Source organism: Rhinoderma darwinii, chromosome 2 (assembly GCF_050947455.1).
Source record: "Rhinoderma darwinii isolate aRhiDar2 chromosome 2, aRhiDar2.hap1, whole genome shotgun sequence".
In the NCBI taxonomy this organism is placed as follows: Eukaryota; Metazoa; Chordata; class Amphibia; order Anura; family Rhinodermatidae; genus Rhinoderma; species Rhinoderma darwinii.
The window spans coordinates 477,940,115-477,961,969 of record NC_134688.1 but is presented as its reverse complement, the minus strand read 5'-3'; the positions used below and the strand labels follow the sequence as shown (position 1 = coordinate 477,961,969).

Sequence of the window (21,855 nt, the reverse complement as noted above, 5' to 3'; positions counted from 1 at the left end):
ATCCTGTACTGATCCTGAGTTATATTCTGTATTATACTCCAGAGCTGCACTCACTATTTTGCTGGTGAAGTCACCTTGTACATACATTACATTACTTATCCTGTACTGATCCTGAGTTACATCCTGTATTATACTCCAGAGCTGCACTGACTATTCTGCTGGTGGAGTCACTGTGTACATACATTACATTACTTATCCTGTACTGATCCTGAGTTATATCCTGTATTATACTCCAGAGCTGCACTCACTATTCTGCTGGTGGAGTCACTGTGTACATACATTACATTACTTATCCTGTACTGATCCTGAGTTATATTCTGTATTATACTCCAGAGCTGCACTCACTATTCTGCTGGTGGAGTCACTGTGTACATACATTACATTACAGATTCTGTACTGATCCGGAGTTACATCCTGTATTATACTCCAGAGCCGCACTCACTATTCTGCTGGTGGAGTCACTGTGTACATACATTACATTACTTATCCTGTACTGATCCTGAGTTACATCCTGTATTATACTCCAGAGCTGCACTCACTATTCTGCTGGTGGAGTCACTGTGTACGTACATTAGTTATCCTGTACTGATCCTGAGTTACACCTGTATTACACTTCAGAGCTGCACTCACTATTCTGCTGGTGGATTCACTGTGTACATACATTACATTACTTATCCTGTACTGATCCTCAGTTACATCCTGTATTATACTCCAGAGCTGCACTCACTATTCTGCTGGTGGAATCACTGTGTACATACATTACATTACTTATCCTGTACTGATCCTGAGTTACATCCTGTATTATACTCCAGAGCTGCACTCACTATTCTGCTGGTGGAATCACTGTGTACATACATTACATTACTTATCCTGTACTGATCCTGAGTTACATCCTGTATTATACTCCAGAGCTGCACTCACAAGTTCTGCAAGCCTGTGGCCAGACACCCACTAAGGCAGGGAGACTGTACAGTAATCTGTGGTAGGAATTATGTTAACACTTCGCAGAGTACAAATCAGTAGCGTAAACACTTTGCAGACACTGAACAAGCAAGAAAGGCTGTGATACTTTCGGCTCTGACTTCAGGTCATTGAGGAGAGCAGTAGAATATACCGGTGTTTTCTCACTGCCTTCATACAGACATTATAAAAGTAACGTGTATGGTCTTAATGGAGAGAGCAGGGGTGTTGTCACATTGTTTCAGGCTCCTCTCTCCATTCCATATTATGCTGATAAAACAATTTCCAATATTCTCCAAAGCTGCAGCATCCAAATAGTGGGGAAAAAAAGTTTATGAATCCTTTACCGCTCCAGCAGTACCAGCGCCGGCTGTGCCGTTACCTCCACATTATCTCTGCGCTGCACCAGCAGCTTCCTCCAGGGTTCCAGGCCCCAGGACCGCAGCAGCCGCCTGGCATTGTGCAGCCTCGCTTTCTCCAGGAGGTCCTGCTCTCTCTGTAGCCTTTTCTGCTTCTCCTCTTCTTTCTATTAGATTAAAGATTTGGACCAGTGACCACAGCGATCCTTCATCTCACACCCGAGAGCAGCGTGACAACAGCGGTTCCCGGAGGAATATTACCTGTCTCTGCAGCCACTTCTCCTCCCTCTTCCTCTGCAGCTGCGCCTCCTTCTCTGCGGACTCCACCCGCAGCCTCTGTTCCTCTGCCGCCCGCAGCTGGGCCTGTAGGGGGGACATATGAAGTCACCTAATGACGTCTCACATATAACGTGACCAGGTAATTGTGGGCTTCCTCACCAGTTTCTCCTCCTCTCGCCTTCTCTTGGTCTCTTCCAGTAACCGCCTCTTTTCTGCGCGCTGCGCTGCCCTCTCCTCCATGGCTGTAACGAGAGATTAGCAGAAATCACTGACAGCAAAAAGATCACAAAAATGCAGCATCTGAAAAACTGCGCCGCTGTCCCCTCTGCCGAGCTACTGTCACACTAAGGCCCTGTTCACACAGAGTTATTTTACACTTTTTTTGACACGGAAACCGTGCCAAAAAAACCTCCCATTGATTTGAATGGGAGGCAGAGACGTTTTTTTACCTAGAGCGGAAAAACCGTCTCATGGTAAAAATAAGCATCATACCCTATCTTCGGGCGTTTTCGCCTCTGACCTCCCATTGACATCAATGGGAGGCAGAGAAAGCGTATTTCGCTGCGTTTTTTGCCCATAGCACTCAATGGGCGCGAGAAAATCGTGGCAAACGGCGTGCAGGCATTTCAAAATCTGCCTCAAAATCCCAAACTTTGAGGCGGAATTTTGAGGCAGAATATTCTTCCTGCAAAAAACTCTGTGTGAACAGGGCCTAAGAGAGAGCGTGTCCTCCCTCTGGACTGCGACACTACGCCTCCTCCCTCCATCTGAGCGACACTACGCGTCCTCCCTCCCTCTGAGCGACACTACACCTCCTCCCTCCATCTGAGCGACACTACGCGTCCTCCATCTGAGCGACACTACGCGTCCTCCCTCCATCTGAGCGACACTACACCTCCTCCCTCCATCTGAGCGACACTACACCTCCTCCCTCCATCTGGGCGACACTACGCATCCTCCCTCCCTCTGAGCGACACTACACCTCCTCCCTCCATCTGAGCGACACTACACCTCCTCCCTCCATCTGGGCGACACTACGCATCCTCCCTCCCTCTGAGCGACACTACACCTCCTCCCTCCATCTGGGCGACACTACGCATCCTCCCTCCCTCTGAGCGACACTACACCTCCTCCCTCCATCTGGGCGACACTACGCATCCTCCCTCCCTCTGAGCGACACTACGCGTCCTCCCTCCATCTGGGCGACACTACGCGTCCTCCCTCCCTCTGGACTGCGACACTACGCGTCCTCCCTCCCTCTGAGCGACACTACGCGTCCTCCCTCCCTCTGGACTGCGACACTACGCGTCCTCCCTCCCTCTGAGCGACACTACGCGTCCTCCCTCCCTCTGAGCGACACTACGCATCCTCCCTCCCTCTGGACTGCGACACTACGCGTCCTCCCTCCCTCTGAGCGACACTACGCGTCCTCCCTCCCTCTGAGCGACACTACACCTCCTCCCTCCATCTGGGCGACACTACGCGTCCTCCCTCCCTCTGAGCGACACTACACCTCCTCCCTCCATCTGGGCGACACTACGCGTCCTCCCTCCCTCTGAGCGACACTACACCTCCTCCCTCCATCTGGGCGACACTACGCATCCTCCCTCCCTCTGGACTGCGACACTACCTGTCCTCCCTCCCTCTGAGCGACACTACACCTCCTCCCTCCATCTGGGCGACACTACGCGTCCTCCCTCCCTCTGAGCGACACTACACCTCCTCCCTCCATCTGGGCGACACTACGCGTCCTCCCTCCCTCTGGACTGCGACACTACCTGTCCTCCCTCCCTCTGGACTGCGACACTACGCGCCCTCCCTCTGGACCGCGACACTACGCGTCCTCCCTCCCTCTGGACCGCGACACTACGCGTCCTCCCTCCCTCTGGACTGCGACACTACCTGTCCTCCCTCCCTCTGGACTGCGACACTACGCGCCCTCCCTCTGGACCGCGACACTACGCGTCCTCCCTCCCTCTGGACCGCGACACTACGCGTCCTCCCTCCCTCTGGACTGCGACACTACGCGTCCTCCCTCTGAGTGAATGCGACACTACACATGCTTCACAATAATGTGGGGTCCTTAGCAGGGAACCCCCTTCTATGACATCCATATGCCATAATAGTGGACAGAGGAGCGTCTCTTTACACTCCACGTCCTCCTTCCCTCTGATCCCCCTCCCTGATGCTCCTATTAGATCTATTTCAGCTTCTGGTTTATACCTAATACCGCAGGATGAGGGTTGGAGGATCCGCCAGCTCTTCTTGACATGGACACAGCGCTGTGGGCGGGGCTTGTGCTGGCGTGTTCAGATCTAAGAAGACACAGTTTAGAAAAGCTGGGTGACAATGTATGGTATCTGGAGTCCTGAATGGCATATTGTCGAGTTATGTGGTAATACTGAGGGCTCACATCGTTATTGGGCAGGTTTGTGATGGGGGGGGGACGACATCCCCCCTGGCAGTAGAAATGGCGGTTATATCGCAGGATCGGATAGAACTAATCACTGACAGGAAACGCTCTGTTACATAGAGATGAATATATGGGGTTGGTGTTTTCGTTGGTACCTGTGAGGGGTCTCATGTGCAGGGGGGCTCTGGGTAGAAGGGTCACCGCCAGTCCTGTGGATGTTCTTGGCAGGAAAGAGGCGGCCGGACAGTTCAGCAGTCACAGCGCTGGCGGTTTTGGCTTCCTGCTTGGCGATCATCAGTTTTTGGTTCTCCACTAGGCCCAGGATCGTGTCTTTCTGCTCCTGCAGCTGCCGCCTCTGCTCCTCGATCAGCTTCTGCTGGAAGATGTGACGGTTCTCAAAGTTTTCCCCGTAAGGCGGAATCTTCCTGCTGTGGTCGGACCCCTGCGGGGCAGCGCGCGGCTGCAGGCGATGCTGCTGCAGCTCTTCAGGGGTGAGGGATGCGTGCTGGGGTGTCACCTGCCAGGCGTGCCTGGGACCAGCTGTCAGTTTCTCTGCCGTCTTCTTGTGGGACGTGACCGGCGCTTCAGTCTTCCCGCTGCCGCTGTCCACCTACAAATCATCAGGAGACAGTCATATGGTGTGGTAAAGGGGGATGCCAGCTCTGGGGGCAAGATCCCTGCCAAAACTAATCACAATCAGAAGGAAATCCGCAAAACTCATGACTTAGAACTAAAGTTTGTGATTCCAATTTTTCCACAGATTTACAAGTGATGATGATGATGATGAGGATGATGATGATGAGGATGATGATCCGACTTGCGATTCAATTCATAATGGCTCCAGATCGTTTACATTGTAGATTCCATTGAAATAAGTTGAATCGCACAAAGAAAAGGTTTCCGTTTGTAAGCCCCCCACCAAGAAAGTGACCCGTTCTAGTGTCAAACCTGTTTTATATGGAATAACAGCAGCGCCACCATGAGGAAGGAGAAGTAAATGCACCCACATTAAGGAAACTACACCTGCGGGATCTTTAGTCTATTTGTTGCATAGTTTAATACAATTGATTGTTCTCTGTTATCAACCACTTCATGTTGGAGAGAGGATGACTGTAGGATAGGCGAGTACAATCTATTGCTCCCTGTTATCAGCCGTTTCAGGCTGAGGAGTGGTGGACGGCAGGGTTCTTCACTGGGGGTGCCGCTGTGATGGAACATGTAATCTGTAGTGATCTGGACTCTCTACTAATAATGTGGGGTCCTTAGCGGCGAACTTCCTTCTAGGACATCCATATGCCTTAATAGGGGACAAAGCACAGCCCCTTTACATATGAATTAACCCTATGTTACATCCTACGTAGTATGGTGACAGGAGTTTTTACCTTTGGCTCGGTGGTCTCGTGGCTGCCGACAGTCGCCTCCCTCTGATCTTCATTGCTCTGTTTGTGGCCCCCGACAGATGACGCTGCATCCAGGAGAGCTGCCATCTTCCTCTTAGTCTCCTCTCTCCGAGCCTCCAGCTCTCTCTTCTCCTTCTCCCCTCGACCCCAGAGCTGCCACTCTATCAGGCAGCGGCGCAGGAGGCGTTTGTTGTAGCAGTCGGCCGCGGCCTGTCGTTTCCTGGAGAGATGTACAAAGGAGACGTCACATATACAATGGTGTGTGGAATACAGTACAGCCAGGACATATCCCAGCAGCCAGAATAGTGAAACATGTGCACCTCCTACATAGTGGGGTTCAGTCTTTTCACCCGAACCCACTGTTAACAGGTCATACAGCTCAGTGACGGTCACCCTGACATAGGACGTCACCTCCTGCCCTGCTAGACCCCCGATACCGAGACTTCCAGGAGCAGCAACGGCCATGATAAGGTGACCACACAACAGTAATGGTCGGGGTTCTACAGTCTGGTGGAGGAGCAGTAATGGTCGGGGTCTACAGTCTGGTGGAGGAGAAGTAATGGTCGGGGTCTACAGTCTGGTGGTGGAGGAGCAGTAATGGTCGGGGTCTACAGTCTGGTGGAGGAGACGTAATGGTCGGGGTCTACAGTCTGGTGGAGGAGCAGTAATGGTCGGGGGTCTACAGTCTGGTGGTGGAGGAGCAGTAACGGTCGGGGTCTACAGTCTGGTGGAGGAGGAGTAGTAATGGTCGGGGGTCTACAGTCTGGTGGTGGAGGAGCAGTAATGGTCGGGGGTCTACAGTCTGGTGGAGGAGGAGCAGTAATGGTCGGGGGTCTACAGTCTGGTGGAGGAGCAGTAATGGTCGGGGGTCTACAGTCTGGTGGAGGAGCAGTAATGGTCGGGGTCTACAGTCTGGCGGTGGAGGAGCAGTAATGGTCGGGGGTCTACAGTCTGGCGGTGGAGGAGCAGTAATGGTCGGGGGTCTACAGTCTGGTGGTGGAGGAGCAGTAATGGTCGGGGTCTACAGTCTGGTGGTGGAGGAGCAGTAATGGTCGGGGGTCTACAGTCTGGTGGAGGAGGAGCAGTAATGGTCGGGGGTCTACAGTCTGGTGGAGGAGGAGCAGTAATGGTCGGGGGTCTACAGTCTGGTGGAGGAGGAGCAGTAATGGTCGGGGGTCTACAGTCTGGTGGTGGAGGAGCAGTCATGGTCGGGGGTCTACAGTCTGGTGGAGGAGCAGTAATGGTCGGGGGTCTACAGTCTGGTAGAGGAGCAGTAATGGTCGGGGGTCTACAGTCTGGTGGTGGAGGAGCAGTAATGGTCGGGGGTCTACAGTCTGGTGGAGGAGGAGCAGTAATGGTCGGGGGTCTACAGTCTGGTGGAGGAGGAGCAGTAATGGTCGGGGGTCTACAGTCTGGTGGTGGAGCAGCAGTCATGGTCGGGGGTCTACAGTCTGGTGGAAGAGCAGTAATGGTCGGGGATCTACAGTCTGGTGGTGGAGGAGCAGTAATGGTCGGGGGTCTACAGTCTGGTGGAGGAGGAGCAGTAATGGTCGGGGGTCTACAGTCTGGTGGAGGAGACGTAATGGTCGGGGTCTACAGTCTGGTGGAGGAGGAGCAGTAATGGTCGGGGGTCTACAGTCTGGTGGAGGAGGAGCAGTAATGGTCGGGGGTCTACAGTCTGGTGGTGGAGGAGCAGTAATGGTCGGGGGTCTACAGTCTGGCAGTGGAGGAGGAGCAGTAATGGTCGGGGGTCTACAGTCTGGCGGTGGAGGAGGAGCAGTAATGGTCGGGGGTCTACAGTCTGGCGGTGGAGGAGCAGTAATGGTCGGGGTCTACAGTCTGGCGGTGGAGGAGCAGTAATGGTCGGGGGTCTACAGTCTGGTGGAGGAGCAGTAATGGTCGGGGTCTACAGTCTGGTGGGGGAGGAGCAGTAATGGACGGGGTCTACAGTCTGGTGGGGGAGGAGCAGTAATGGTCGGGGGTCTACAGTCTGGCGGTGGAGGAGCAGTAATGGTCGGGGGTCTACAGTCTGGCGGTGGAGGAGCAGTAATGGTCGGGGGTCTACAGTCTGGTGGTGGAGGAGCAGTAATGGTCGGGGTCTACAGTCTGGTGGAGGAGGAGCAGTAATGGTCGGGGTCTACAGTGTGGAGGAGCAGTAATGGTCGGGGTCTACAGTCTGGTGGAGGAGCAGTAATGGTCGGGGGTCTACAGTCTGTTGGAGGAGGAGCAGTAATAGTCGGGGGGTCTACAGTCTGGCGGTGGAGGAGCAGTAATGGTCGGGGGTCTACAGTCTGGTGGAGGAGACGTAATGGTCGGGGTCTACAGTCTGGTGGTGGAGGAGCAGTAATGGTCGGGGGTCTACAGTCTGGCGGGGGAGGAGCAGTAATGGTCGGGGGTCTACAGTCTGGTGGAGGGGGAGCAGTAATGGTCAGGGGTCTACAGTCTGGTGGAGGAGACATAATGGTCGGGGGTCTACAGTCTGGCGGTGGAGGAGCAGTAATGGTCGGGGGTCTACAGTCTGGCGGTGGAGGAGCAGTAATGGTCGGGGGTCTACAGTCTGGTGGAGGAGCAGTAATGGTCGGGGGTCTACAGTCTGGTGGTGGAGGAGCAGTAATGGTCGGGGGTCTACAGTCTGGTGGAGGAGGAGGAGGAGCAGTAATGGTCGGGGGTCTACAGTCTGGTGGAGGAGCAGTCATGGTCAGGGGTCTACAGTCTGGTGGAGGAGGAGCAGTAATGGTCGGGGGTCTACAGTCTGGCGGTGGAGGAGGAGCAGTAATGGTCGGGGGTCTACAGTCTGGCGGTGGAGGAGGAGCAGTAATGGTCGGGGGTCTACAGTCTGGCGGTGGTGGAGGAGCAGTAATGGTCGGGGGTCTACAGTCTGGTGGAGGAGCAGTCATGGTCGGGGGTCTACAGTCTGGTGGAGGAGGAGCAGTAATGGTCGGGGGTCTACAGTCTGGCGGTGGAGGAGGAGCAGTAATGGTCGGGGGTCTACAGTCTGGCAGTGGAGGAGGAGCAGTAATGGTCGGGGGTCTACAGTCTGGCGGTGGAGGAGCAGTAATGGTCGGGGGTCTACAGTCTGGCGGTGGAGGAGCAGTAATGGTCGGGGGTCTACAGTCTGGCGGTGGAGGAGCAGTAATGGTCGGGGGTCTACAGTCTGGCGGTGGAGGAGCAGTAATGGTCGGGGGTCTACAGTCTGGCGGTGGAGGAGCAGTAATGGTCGGGGGTCTACAGTCTGGCGGTGGAGGAGCAGTAATGGTCGGGGGTCTACAGTCTGGCGGTGGAGGAGCAGTAATGGTCGGGGGTCTACAGTCTGGCGGGGGAGGAGCAGTAATGGTCGGGGGTCTACAGTCTGGTGGGGGAGGAGCAGTAATGGTCGGGGTCTACAGTCTGGTGGGGGAGGAGCAGTAATGGTCGGGGTCTACAGTCTGGTGGGGGAGGAGCAGTAATGGTCGGGGTCTACAGTCTGGTGGGGGAGGAGCAGTAATGGTCGGGGTCTACAGTCTGGTGGGGGAGGAGCAGTAATGGTCGGGGTCTACAGTCTGGTGGGGGAGGAGCAGTAATGGTCGGGGTCTACAGTCTGGTGAAGGAGCAGTAATGGTCGGGGTCTACAGTCTGGTGAAGGAGCAGTAATGGTCGGGGTCTACAGTCTGGTGAAGGAGCAGTAATGGTCGGGGTCTACAGTGTGGTGGCGGAGGAGCAGTAATGGTCGGGGGTCTACAGTCTGGCGGAGGAGGAGCAGTAATGGTCGGGGTCTACAGTCTGGCGGAGGAGGAGCAGTAATGGTCGGGGGTCTACAGTCTGGCGGAGGAGGAGCAGTAATGGTCGGGGGTCTACAGTCTGGTGGAGGAGGAGCAGTAATGGTCGGGTCTACAGTCTGGCGGTGGAGGAGCAGTAATGGTCGGGGGGGTCTACAGTCTGGCGGTGGAGGAGCAGTAATGGTCGGGGGTCTACAGTCTGGTGGAGGAGGAGGAGCAGTAATGGTCGGGGGTCTACAGTCTGGTGGAGGAGCAGTCATAGTCGGGGGTCTACAGTCTGGTGGAGGAGGAGCAGTAATGGTCGGGGGTCTACAGTCTGGCGGTGGAGGAGCAGTAATGGTCGGGGGTCTACAGTCTGGCGGTGGAGGAGGAGCAGTAATGGTCGGGGGTCTACAGTCTGGCGGTGGAGGAGCAGTAATGGTCGGGGGTCTACAGTCTGGCGGTGGAGGAGGAGCAGTAATGGTCGGGGGTCTACAGTCTGGCGGTGGAGGAGCAGTAATGGTCGGGGGTCTACAGTCTGGCGGTGGAGGAGCAGTAATGGTCGGGGGTCTACAGTCTGGCGGTGGAGGAGCAGTAATGGTCGGGGGTCTACAGTCTGGCGGTGGAGGAGCAGTAATGGTCGGGGGTCTACAGTCTGGTGGAGGAGCAGTAATGGTCGGGGGTCTACAGTCTGGTGGGGGAGGAGCAGTAATGGTCGGGGTCTACAGTCTGGTGGGGGAGGAGCAGTAATGGTCGGGGTCTACAGTCTGGTGGGAGAGGAGCAGTAATGGTCGGGGTCTACAGTGTGGAGGAGCAGTAATGGTCGGGGTCTACAGTCTGGTGAAGGAGCAGTAATGGTCGGGGTCTACAGTCTGGTGAAGGAGCAGTAATGGTCGGGGTCTACAGTCTGGTGAAGGAGCAGTAATGGTCGGGGTCTACAGTGTGGTGGAGGAGGAGCAGTAATGGTCGGGGGTCTACAGTCTGGTAGAGGAGGAGCAGTAATGGTCGGGGTCTACAGTCTGGTGGTGGAGGAGCAGTAATGGTCGGGGTCTACAGTCTGGTGGAGGAGCAGTAATGGTCGGGGGTCCTCAGTCTGGTGGTGGAGGAGCAGTAATGTTCGGGGGTCTACAGTCTGGTGGAGGAGGAGCAGTAATGGTCGGGGGGGTCTACAGTCTGGCGGTGGAGGAGCAGTAATCGTCGGGGGGGTCTACAGTCTGGTGGTGGAGGAGCAGTAATGGTCGGGGGTCTACAGTCTGGTGGTGGAGCAGTAATGGTCGGGGGTCTACAGTCTGGTGGTGGAGCAGTAATGGTCGGGGTCTACAGTGTGGTGGAGGAGGAGCAGTAATGGTCGGGGGCTACAGTCTGGTGGAGGAGGAGCAGTAATGGTCGGGGTCTACAGTGTGGAGGAGCAGTAATGGTCGGGGTCTAGTCTGGTGGAGGAGCAGTAATGGTCGGGGGGGTCTACAGTCTGGTGGTGGAGGAGGAGCAGTAATAGTCGGGGGGTCTACAGTCTGTTGGAGGAGGAGCAGTAATGGTCGGGGTCTTCAGGGTTCGGGTCCTGACTTCCAGTAAAATCTCATGCTGCAGCTACACGGATCTAGAGGATCGGGAGCTTCTGACTTTGGGGTCACGGTTTGGGGAAGGTTCCATTGTAGTCTCCAGAGAGTGGCGGACACAGTGCAGACCTGAGCGGTTCCCCGTTTTCCCCGGTCGTGTTATTCGCTGCATCAGGAGACACGACTCCAGCAAAGATTTTATGGCTTCAATGTTTAACGAATTATAAAATGAAGAGGTGACACCTGACACCGTCTACAGGGACTTTACATTGCCCTATGGCGCGGTGCTGACCGGTAGCCTTGAAATTAAAAATCTAACATCAGAATGTGCAGCACACGATAAACCAACAGGACGGGATCATGGACCCCAACAATGAGATGGAGAATCCATATTGTTACTGGGTGGGTAAGGGGCAGGGCTCTGACAACATCTGCAGTAATTGGTTGTCACCATTGAAAATTTAGCAATTGTTCTGGTAAAGGAACGAACAATGATCAGAGGACATGATGATTTTGGGAGGTCAGAATAGAGGACGTTACATCTGATCTTGATGTCCGATCCTGCACGTACCGGTTCTGATCCCGCAGCTCCTTCTCCATTTGCTGGGTCTCCCGTTCCATCTTCCCTGACCACACGTGGTCCCTCCAGGCACGAAACGTCCTCAGCTGAAGCTTCCAGTCAGCCAGGGCCCGGGCCTTCCCCATCCTAACCCTGCGCTCCAGGACCAGCTTGTACCAGATGGAGAAGTGTTTCTGAAGGCACTGGAAATTAATACAAAGACTAAATAAGGAGGGTAGAGAACTAGAAGGAGCGTAATACCACGATAAAGGTCCCGCACGTTATAATGATGCCAGTATGTGCTATAATCTCCCATCAGGACGGTGCAGGACTCCATAGTGAGGAACCCAGCGGACTCACTTGTCCATGGACACGCTGAGGGGGGCACCAGGGTCGGGTTATAATTTGTTTCCAAGCTTCTCTGTGGGCAAACCCTCATGTTTCCAGCTTAGGAATTGAAGAATACTACAGTCAGTGTCTCCAGCCAGAAGTGGCTGACAACATGGAACAATAGATAGTATTCACCTGTCCTACAGTCAATGAGCCAGTATGAAATGGCTGATAACAGGGAGCAGTAGATTGCATTCACAAGCCCCATACATGGAGAGAAGGCGGCACGGTTAGTGTCCCTTTACCATGGCGGTCGCTGCAGCATCATCGGCCGGGCTCTCACCTCGTGGTTTTCGGCATAGATCTGGTGGAGCAGCTCCTGGATCTTGGCTTGTTTCTCGAGTCTCCTCCTCTCCGGGTCTCGTTCCTGAGACGTTCCTCGCGTCCCCACAATCTTCTTATTCTTTCTCTCCAGTTCTCGTCTCCTGAACTCTCTAGAAACCAAAGAATTCAGGAATAAGGAGAATAGAACCGGGCAGGTGAGTAGTCGGAGCCCCCGACCCGTCGTCTTCTGCCACTAGAAATTCTATCCAGATGTTCTGAGTTTCTGGGGAGTCGGGTGACAACCAACATGGACGAACGGACGGACGGACAATCGAAAAAACATTTAATTCGGCGCAGAAAACCGACATCATCTGGCGCATTCAGTTTCGTTGGTTCGCTTTTCTGCCCCGCTTTAGACTGTATCTGCATCTTCAGGACGCAGATACAGCTGAACCCAATAGTGGAGCAGGAAACGGCCGTCAGCTCCACCATTCACAATGTAACGCCGGCCACTCACGGCTCGGCGCAGACGGGCGCAGCGATGACACTGCAACGCACCTGTCTGTGCTGAGCCGTGAGCGGCTCAGAACAGCTAGACGCAATAAAGTGACGTCATCACGCCTGTCCGCGCCAAGCGGAAGAATCTCCTCCACGGGTCGTGGGAACGGGGTGAGGAAGTCCTTATTTTATTATTTAATTAGGCACTATTGGGACTGTGTGGGGGGGCTATGGGGGCATTATACTGTGTCAGGGGGTATATTATATACAGTAGTATACAGCAGGCTCAGGGGATATTCAATGGCGTGGCATGCAAATTAGAGGAGGGGTATGCAAATAGGGGTGTGGTCTAAATAAACGTAATCGAGGTTACGTTTTCAATTAGTCATGATTTTGATTTAGGTCGTACTCGCCCAGCCCTCGTTATCATTACGGCTTGAACTGGAGTTTTGCACCAGCTTTCCCAAACCCCTGAATGGCAATTCTGCCTAGTTATACATCAGCACATATCTCAATCCTGTAGAACTGGACAGATTTGCCATTCAGGAGTCTAAGAAAGCTGGGTGATGACCCCTGTGGGTAGAAGATGGCAGTCTGTCCCTGCAGCCGCCTCTCTTACGCTCTCCTCGCCTCCTCCATCACTTTCTTGCGTTCGCTCATTTCTTTGCGCAGTTTCACCATCTCGATCTGGATCTCGTCCTCTTCTTTCTTGGCCTTCAGGGCTTTCTGTTTGGTCTCCTCCTGGACCAGCATTTGCGCCTCTGACAGCGCCGATCTCTTCACAGCGAGCTCCTGTCTCCGCCTCTCCACCTCCCTCTGCCGCCGCGCCCGGTTCTCCTTTACCTGCGCAAATCACGTGACATCTGATTAAAATCCTGTATCTCAAGGTAAAGTATACGAGACGTCTATAAACACTACAGCCTGGATGACATTCAGTATTCTGGTAAATTAGGATGGAATCTGGTCATAAGAAAATCTGCAGGTGTGCAAGGTTTTTCCTGTGCAAAGCAGTGTTGCAGTGTACAGCATGGGGGAGGGACAGACTGGCAGCCAGAGCCTAGGAGGAGACAAAAGGTGGATTTCAGACTAACACAGACTCCCAATAGACTATGCAGCTAAGCAGAGCCCTAATGGAGCAAAGCTGCAATGTAAAGCATGGGACAGCACATCAGCCTTAACCTCTCACCCCTCTCCATTTTCTTGGAGAAAATACTCCTTTATATTGGATACTGGCCATTTACTTCAGAAGATTAAGACACATTCTGTGATAAATCCATCCTGTATTCTAGCAACCTCTGACGTGAACAGCCTTTATACCTCAATCCAACATGATAAGGGCATACGAGCCACCACCCAACCGCTAGCGTCCGCCAACATGACTGATGAGTCCATGATATTTGGCTTGAAACTACTAGATTTAATACTACAGGATAACATTTTCATGTTTGGTGATGAATTCTCCATACAAACCTGTGGCACGGCCATGGGATGGAACGTTGCACCACCACATGAATTATTTGAAGATGAATATGTTTACACCAATTTAGATTTTTTGCAATACGCTAGATGTTGGTATCGTTATATTGACGACATATTCTACATTTGGGAAGGCCCTCAACACTCTCTAAATCATTCTCTAGTCTACATGAACCAGGTGAGGGAGGAACTTAAAGCAGCTGTCACCAGATTATAAGTGCCCGGTCTCCTACATTGTGATCGGCGCTGTAATGTAGATAACAGTGGTCCTAGTAATAAAGATGCTCTGTCACCACATTATAAGTGCCCTATATTGTACATAATGTGATCGGCGCTGTAATGTAGATAAAAGTGGTCCTAGTAATAAAGAGGCTGTCACCACATTATAAGTGCCCTATATTGTACATGATGTGATCGGCGCTGTAATGTAGATAACAGTGGTCCTAGTAATAAAGAGGCTGTCACCACATTATAAGTGCCCTGTCTCCTACATAATGTGATCAGCGCTGTAATGTAGATAACAGTGGTCCTAGTAATAAAGAGGCTGTCACCACATTATAAGTGCCCTGTCTCCTACATAATGTGATCAGCGCTGTAATGTAGATAACAGTGGTCCTAGTAATAAAGAGGCTATCACCAGATTATAAGTGCCCTATCTCCTACATAATGTGATCGGCGCTGTAATGTAGATAACAGTGGTCCTAGTAATAAAGAGGCTATCACCAGATTATAAGTGCCCTATCTCCTACATAATGTGATCGGCGCTGTAATGTAGATAACAGTGGTCCTAGTAATAAAGAGGCTGTCACCACATTATAAGTGCCCTATATTGTACATGATGTGATCGGCGCTGTAATGTAGATAACAGTGGTCCTAGTAATAAAGAGGCTGTCACCACATTATAAGTGCCCTGTCTCCTACATAATGTGATCGGCGCTGTAATGTAGATAACAGTGGTCCTAGTAATAAAGAGGCTCTGTCCTCAGATTATAAGTGTCCTGTCTCATATCAGTATTTTTTTAGACATTTTTCACTCAGCGTGTGAACACGGCCTTACAGACGAGAATACCATTTGTTCCCACATATCACCCAATAATCCCCAAACTACAAGAAATCATTCGCAAACATTGGCCGATTTTACACACTGCCCACCCACATATAGAGGCTTTCGCACATCCAACCAACATCCGTGATCGTCTGATTAACCCCTTCAGGACGCAGCCCTTTCCAAATTTTCACTTTGTTTTTTTTCTCCCCACCTTTCAAAAGCTATAATTTTTTTATGTTTCCGTCTATATCGCCACACGAGGGCTTGTTTTTTGCGGTACAAGTTGTAGTTTTTCATGGCACCATTTATTGTACCGCATAATGTACTGGGAAGCTGAAAAAAAATTATTTGTGGGGTGAAATGGGCAAAAAACAGCAATTACGTCATATTTTGGGGGGTTTTGTTTTTACGCCGTCCATCAGGCGGTAAAAACTACATATTCACCTTATTCTACAGGTTGATACGATTACGGCGATACCAAATTTATATGTTTTGTTTTATGTTTTACCACTTTTGTGTCGCCGTATTCTGGGAGCCAGAACTTTTTTATTTTTCCATAAATTTAGCGATGTCAAGGCTTACGTTTTGCGGGGCGAGCTGTAGTTTTAACTGATACTATTTTGGGGTATATGCGACTTTTTGATCATTTTCCATTTCACTTTTGTGGAGCGCTCAGGTGACAAAAAACAGCAATTTGCGTGATTTATATATATATTTTTTACGGCATTCACCCAGCGGGTTAAACAGCGCTATATTGTGATAGTTCAGACTTTTACGGACGCGGCGATACCAGTTATGTTAACTTTTTTTAACTTTTTATACTTTATTGTTTTTGGAACATAACAAAAATCTTTATTTAACTGTTTTTCGCTTTTTTTATTAGTCCCCCTAGAGGACTTGAAGCAGCGATCGTTAGATCGCTTGCACGATATACTGCGATACTGTATTACAGTATAGCGTGATTCTGACAGGCCGGGGGCAGCGCTTCATAGGAGTACAAAGATGGCGGACCTGGGGGCTTTTGTTTGGCCCCCAGGCTGCCATAGCAACCGTTGTAACCGGGCGATCGTGCCGTGGGAAGGGGGGGCGCAATCGCGTGTTTGGGGGGGCGCCCCCCTGATTCTAACACTTTAAATGCCGCGGTCGTGATTGATCGCGGCATTTAAGGTGTTAAATGGGCGAAATCAAAGTGAACTGTTGCAGTGAGGTGCCGTCACCCGCTGTGTATGGAGCGCGCACAGCACGCGAGCACGCTCCATACTTCGCCTTAACCCTCATCATGTACAGTTACGTGATTTTGCGTGCAGGGCTTAAAGGCGTCATAGGCCGCCTCACAAAGGTCACAAAGCAAATATTCCTACAAGCCGAGCTTCAGGCACATTCCCTGTCTGCGCTGCTCTAACATCATAGAAGGTGACACCATCCAACACCCACACAGTAACAGAACCTCTCCAGTCACGGGATATCTCACGTCTCCTTCTAACTTTGTTGTTTACCTCATCAAATGCCCCTGTGGTTTGGGGTACGGGGGTGAATCAACCCAACACATTAAAGACCGTATATCGAGCCAGAAATCCACAATTCGGTGCAAAAAAAGATGGCGACCTTTACCCGATCATTTCACAAAAATGAATCACCGGCTATCCCAACTGAGATTCAGGGTCATCGAACAGGTGCTGAGACCGGGAAGAGGAGGTGATCCTATACAGGTGCCGAGACCGAGGAGAGGAGGTGATCATATACAGGTGCCGAGACCGAGGAGAGGAGGTGATCCTATACAGGTGCCGAGAGCGAGCAGAGAAGGTGATCATATACAGGTACCGAGAGCGAGCAGAGAAGGTGATCATATACAGGTACCGAGAGCGAGGAGATGAGGTGATCATATACAGGTGCCGAGACCGGGGAGAGGAGGTGATCATATACAGGTGCCGAGACCGAGGAGGTGATTATATACAGGTGCCGAGACCGAGGAGGTGATTATATACAGGTGCCGAGACCGAGGAGGTGATTATATACAGGTGCCGAGACCGAGGAGGTGATTATATACAGGTGCCGAGAGCGAGCAGAGAAGGTGATCATATACAGGTACCGAGAGCGAGGAGATGAGGTGATCATATACAGGTGCCGAGACCGGGGAGAGGAGGTGATCATATACAGGTGCCGAGACCGAGGAGGTGATTATATACAGGTGCCGAGACCGAGGAGGTGATTATATACAGGTGCCGAGACCGAGCAGAGGAGGTGATCATATACAGGTGCCGAGACAAGGAGAGAAGGTGATCATATACAGGTGCCGAGACGAGGAGAGAAGGTGATCATATACAGGTGCCGTGACGAGGAGATGAGGTGATTATATACAGGTGCCGAGACAAGGAGAGGAGGTGATTATATACAGGTGCTGAGACGAGGAGAGGAGGTGATCATATACAGGTGCCGAGACAAGGAGAGGAGGTGATCATATACAGGTGCTGAGATGAGGAGAGAAGGTGATCATATACAGGTGCCGAGACCGAGGAGAGGAGGTGATCATATACAGGTGCCGAGACCGAGGAGAGAAGGTGATCATATACAGGTGCCGAGACCGAGGAGAGAAGGTGATCATATACAGGTGCCGAGACAAGGAGAGAAGGTGATCATATACAGGTGCCGAGACCGAGGAGAGAAGGTGATCATATACAGGTGCCGAGACCGAGGAGAGAAGGTGATCATATACAGGTGCCGAGACAAGGAGAGAAGGTGATCATATACAGGTGCTGAGACGAGGAGAGAAGGTGATCATATACAGGTGCTGAGACAAGGTGATCATATACAGGTGTCATCAGTAAGAGACTCCTGGACACTCTCTGGGGACTCTGACACCTAAAGGTTTAATCAGGGAATACAACTTATTGGGCTGATCTGATGTTCATGTATTAATCACTCTGCATATCGGCACGTTAGAACAATACACCATCCGTCATGCGACCAGATACAGGCACCATAAAACCGGTTTTTCCTTTCCATCACTCTTTTTGCACTTTTTCCCCCCTCCCCCCTTTTCCTCTCCCTCCCCCTCCCTTTATTCCCCTCCCCTTTTTGTTTCTTCTTCTCTCTTTTTTCCCTTCTGTATTCCTCTCCCCCCCACTTTGCTCCTTTTCTTTCCCCCCCCCCTTTCATCCCGCATATTAGATTTATTATCTTTATTGTCCCTATTGCTCTGTGACATCATTCATTCTATATCCACTCATTTGCTCCATTCTAGTACTTACCAATAGTCCATATCTCGTCTCCTGCGGTCCTACTACACACTTAGCGTTAACACGCGTTCCAGCGATATCCACAACGCCACGCACGCACGTCTCACTTCCGCGGTAACACGGACATCCGTCCAGTACTTATAACAGGCGCACCGCATCATCATTTAGGAGACGCCGGATCCATCCATAGCAGCTGCCACCTCCTGACCGGTACTGAACTCCTTTATCTACCATCATATCTCGTCTTTTTGTAGATCTCCTCACCAGCGGTATCTCATGGTGAGATCCTGAGGGGCCCTATGACAACACCCCTCCGACATCTAAATAATCTACCATTCTTCTAACTGCTCCTTTGTGGACTGTTCACTCCACTCTTTGATCACATTGAGGACGATGTTCATTTCATTTGTTTGCCGTTTTTCCTGATTGTTCTAGATCCACCGGTATCTCATTTTACGTCGTTATTGATTTACGTATATGTACTTTATTGTATAGTTTAGGTTTTATCTTTTTCTTTTCTACACTAGTTTAGCGATTGTGACAAAGGCCTGGGATAGGCCGAAACGTCAAACATCGCCTGTTATAACTATTACTATACCACTTCTACCAAGTTAATACATAGCTTGAAAAATGTGAAAAATGTTAAAAAAAATTAATCTTTGGAAATTTTGAAAGAACCAGAGATTTTTTTTCACAAATTATTTACATATTTGAGTGCTTGGGTTATTTCCTTTTGCATAAATTGTGGGTTGACGCGACCCGACCCCTCACAGCACCGACATATCTCAACAAGGAGCGCCATCCATTATCTTTACCTCTCATAAGACGGGAAGTTGATTTTAGACGAGCATAGACTCGAATAGACATTGCAGCGAGGTCATAACCCTGCAGCTTGCATGTACTACACGGTCATGTGATCCATCCATATTAGCGCTTACACGTGACCACCCCCCTGTAATTACAGTGCGTCATTCTTTACCCCACCTGTTGGTGTCGCACTTCCATGGTGACTCTTGGGTCTCTCTGTTTCGGGATTCTACTATTCTCACTCCTAAGATCGTCCAATATCCCAGAATCCACCACTTCCTTCTGTAGAAGTTTCTGCATGAAATCCTGAGTGTTTGAGCTCTCGGTTTCCTTCTCCAGATAATCGTAGAGATCTGCAAAAAGCATGAAGTGAATTATGTGATACACAAGAACGTTGCATTGGAGATTTCAAGTGATGGAAATTCGTGATCGTAAGACAGGTCGGAAGATGCAGGGTTGGTCTAATTTCCGCCTCCCCATGAAAAAGGGGGAACCACAAATTGTGTATAGTGAACCTGGCCTTACGAACAATGATATAAGGACTGTGGATTTCTCCCGTGTGTTGCTGTGCACCACCTCTGTAGCGCCACACAGTGAAAAGTTCATTGATGCTGCACGTATGGAAGACAACAGTCAAGGGGTGATATTTGACCCCATTACGGTCCCACATGGCACAGAACTGTCCTCGTCATAGAGACATATATACATACCATCAAACCTGTTGTACTTGATGAACTCTGGAGGGGACGGTTTTGCTGGCTGGGTGGTGTCCACTTCCGGCTCATTGTCATCGTCACTTGCAAGCTCCAGTTTCAGTTTATTGCTTAACCACTCGCTTAGCAGATTCTGGGCTGAAGAGTTAGAAGTTAATACCATTAAACTGCATCCCCATCATCCATTGTAATATTAGTTTATCCCTCTTTTACTTGTGTAGAAAGAAAATGTGTTGCTGTCGGGAAACCTCAAACAAGCTGCTGTTGGTGGAGCTTGTCTCGATTAATGATGTGTTAATGACCATAGGCTTCAGCGAATACATCTCATTCACAGCAGGACACCATAATCCACTCAAATAACTAATACAGACACAGAATAAGACCAATAGATCCATCAATAGCAACTTGTTGACAGTTTCCATCGAAAAAATGACAGAGCAGCAAAACGAATGACCATTTATCACGGTGATGCTTCAGCCTCTGTTCAGGGACGTTACCTTCATCATAAGCATCGTCGTGGTCGTGAAGCTGCTCCACTGACTGCAGGTTCAGCGCTGGGGGTGGGGGTCTCTGGGTTCGCTGAGCCGACTTCTTTGGGGAAAATACCTCAGATACAGCGAATTCTGAGGCCTGCTCCACCCTCTACAAATAAAGGACAATAATTAGTGATAAACAGCAATGGACGAGCTTCAGCACCTCAGACGGCAGCGGCATCAGGACAAGTCAGTGGTTACAGAAGATGAGGTTCAATGATGTAAGATGTTCCTTTATAACAGATCATCCATGTAATAAAATCTAACACTCAAACAAAACGCAACAGAGAACTGAGGGGGCAGTAATAACAGTAACACACAGGAAGCTGAGGGGGCACTAATAACAGTAACACAGGGAGCTGAGGGGGCACTAATAACAGTAACACAGGGAGCAGAGGGGACACTAATAACAGTAACACAGGGAGCTGAGGGGACACTAATAACAGTAACACAGGGAGCTGAGGGGACACTAATAACAGTAACACAGGGAGCTGAGGGGACACTAATAACAGTAACACAGGGAGCTGAGGGGGCACTAATAACAGTAACACAGGGAGCTGAGGGGACACTAATAACAGTAACACAGGGGGCTGAGGGGACACTAATAAATGTAACAAAGGGAGCTGAGGGGACACTAATAACAGTAACACAGGGAGCTGAGGGGACACTAATAACAGTAACATAGGGAGCTGAGGGGACACTAATAAACGTAACACAGGGAGCTGAGGGGACACTAATAACAGTAACACACAGGGAGCTGAGGGGACACTAATAACAGTAACACAGGGAGCTGAGGGGACACTAATAACAGTAACACAGGGAGCTGAGGGGACACTAATAACAGTAACACACAGGGAGCTGAGGGGACACTAATAACAGTAACACAGGGAGCTGAGGGGACACTAATAACCGTAACACAGGGAGCTGAGGGGACACTAATAAACGCAACACAGAAAGCTGAGGGGACACTAATAACAGTAACACACCGGGAGCTGAGGGGGCACTAATAACAGTAACACAGGGAGCTGAGGGGACACTAATAACCGTAACACAGGGATCTGAGGGGACACTAATAAACGCAACACAGAAAGCTGAGGGGACACTAATAACAGTAACACACCGGGAGCTGAGGGGGCACTAATAACAGTAACACAGGGAGCTGAGGGGACACTAATAACCGTAACACAGGGAGCTGAGGGGACACTAATAAACGCAACACAGAAAGCTGAGGGGACACTAATAACAGTAACACAAAGGGAGCTGAGGGGGCACTAATAACAGTAACACAGGGAGCTGAGGGGGGGCACTAATAACAGTAACACAGGGAGCTGAGGGGGGGCACTAATAACCGTAACACACCGGGAGCTGAGGGGGCGCTAATAACAGTAACACAGGGAGCTGAGGGGGGGCACTAATAACCGTAACACAAAGGGAGCTGAGGGGGCGCTAATAACAGTAACACAAAGGGAGCTGAGGGGGCACTAATAACAGTAACACAGGGAGCTGAGGGGGGGCACTAATAACCATAACACACCGGGAGCTGAGGGGGCGCTAATAACAGTAACACAGGGAGCTGAGGGGGGGCACTAATAACAGTAACACACCGGGAGCTGAGGGGGCGCTAATAACA

At 51.0% G+C, this 21,855-nt stretch overlaps 2 protein-coding genes and 1 long non-coding RNA gene across 3 annotated transcripts in view; 2 read left to right on the top strand and 1 right to left on the bottom strand.

Annotated features, from left to right (window-relative positions):
* ATP6V1A (ATPase H+ transporting V1 subunit A) overlaps positions 1 to 21,855 on the top strand; it is an 80,538-nt gene that overhangs the window by 29,269 nt on the left and 29,414 nt on the right. The window lies entirely within an intron of this gene.
* The window catches only part of CCDC191 (coiled-coil domain containing 191), a 29,938-nt gene that overhangs the window by 4,390 nt on the left and 3,693 nt on the right, over positions 1 to 21,855 (bottom strand). Inside the window, exons 3-14 of the mRNA XM_075854686.1 lie at positions 20,190 to 20,334; positions 19,690 to 19,830; positions 19,157 to 19,332; positions 13,032 to 13,255; positions 11,934 to 12,084; positions 11,273 to 11,463; positions 5,394 to 5,631; positions 4,167 to 4,621; positions 3,822 to 3,913; positions 1,758 to 1,840; positions 1,581 to 1,682; positions 1,343 to 1,486 (exon numbers count right to left, since the gene is read on the bottom strand). Of these exons, the coding sequence (XP_075710801.1) occupies positions 1,343 to 1,486; positions 1,581 to 1,682; positions 1,758 to 1,840; positions 3,822 to 3,913; positions 4,167 to 4,621; positions 5,394 to 5,631; positions 11,273 to 11,463; positions 11,934 to 12,084; positions 13,032 to 13,255; positions 19,157 to 19,332; positions 19,690 to 19,830; positions 20,190 to 20,334 (2,142 nt within the window). The remainder of the gene's footprint in view (positions 1 to 1,342; positions 1,487 to 1,580; positions 1,683 to 1,757; positions 1,841 to 3,821; positions 3,914 to 4,166; positions 4,622 to 5,393; positions 5,632 to 11,272; positions 11,464 to 11,933; positions 12,085 to 13,031; positions 13,256 to 19,156; positions 19,333 to 19,689; positions 19,831 to 20,189; positions 20,335 to 21,855) is intronic.
* Positions 18,175 to 19,873, top strand: LOC142743693 (uncharacterized). Its single transcript, XR_012881622.1, has 2 exons — positions 18,175 to 18,382; positions 19,319 to 19,873. It is a non-coding gene; the product is annotated as an uncharacterized LOC142743693 (long non-coding RNA).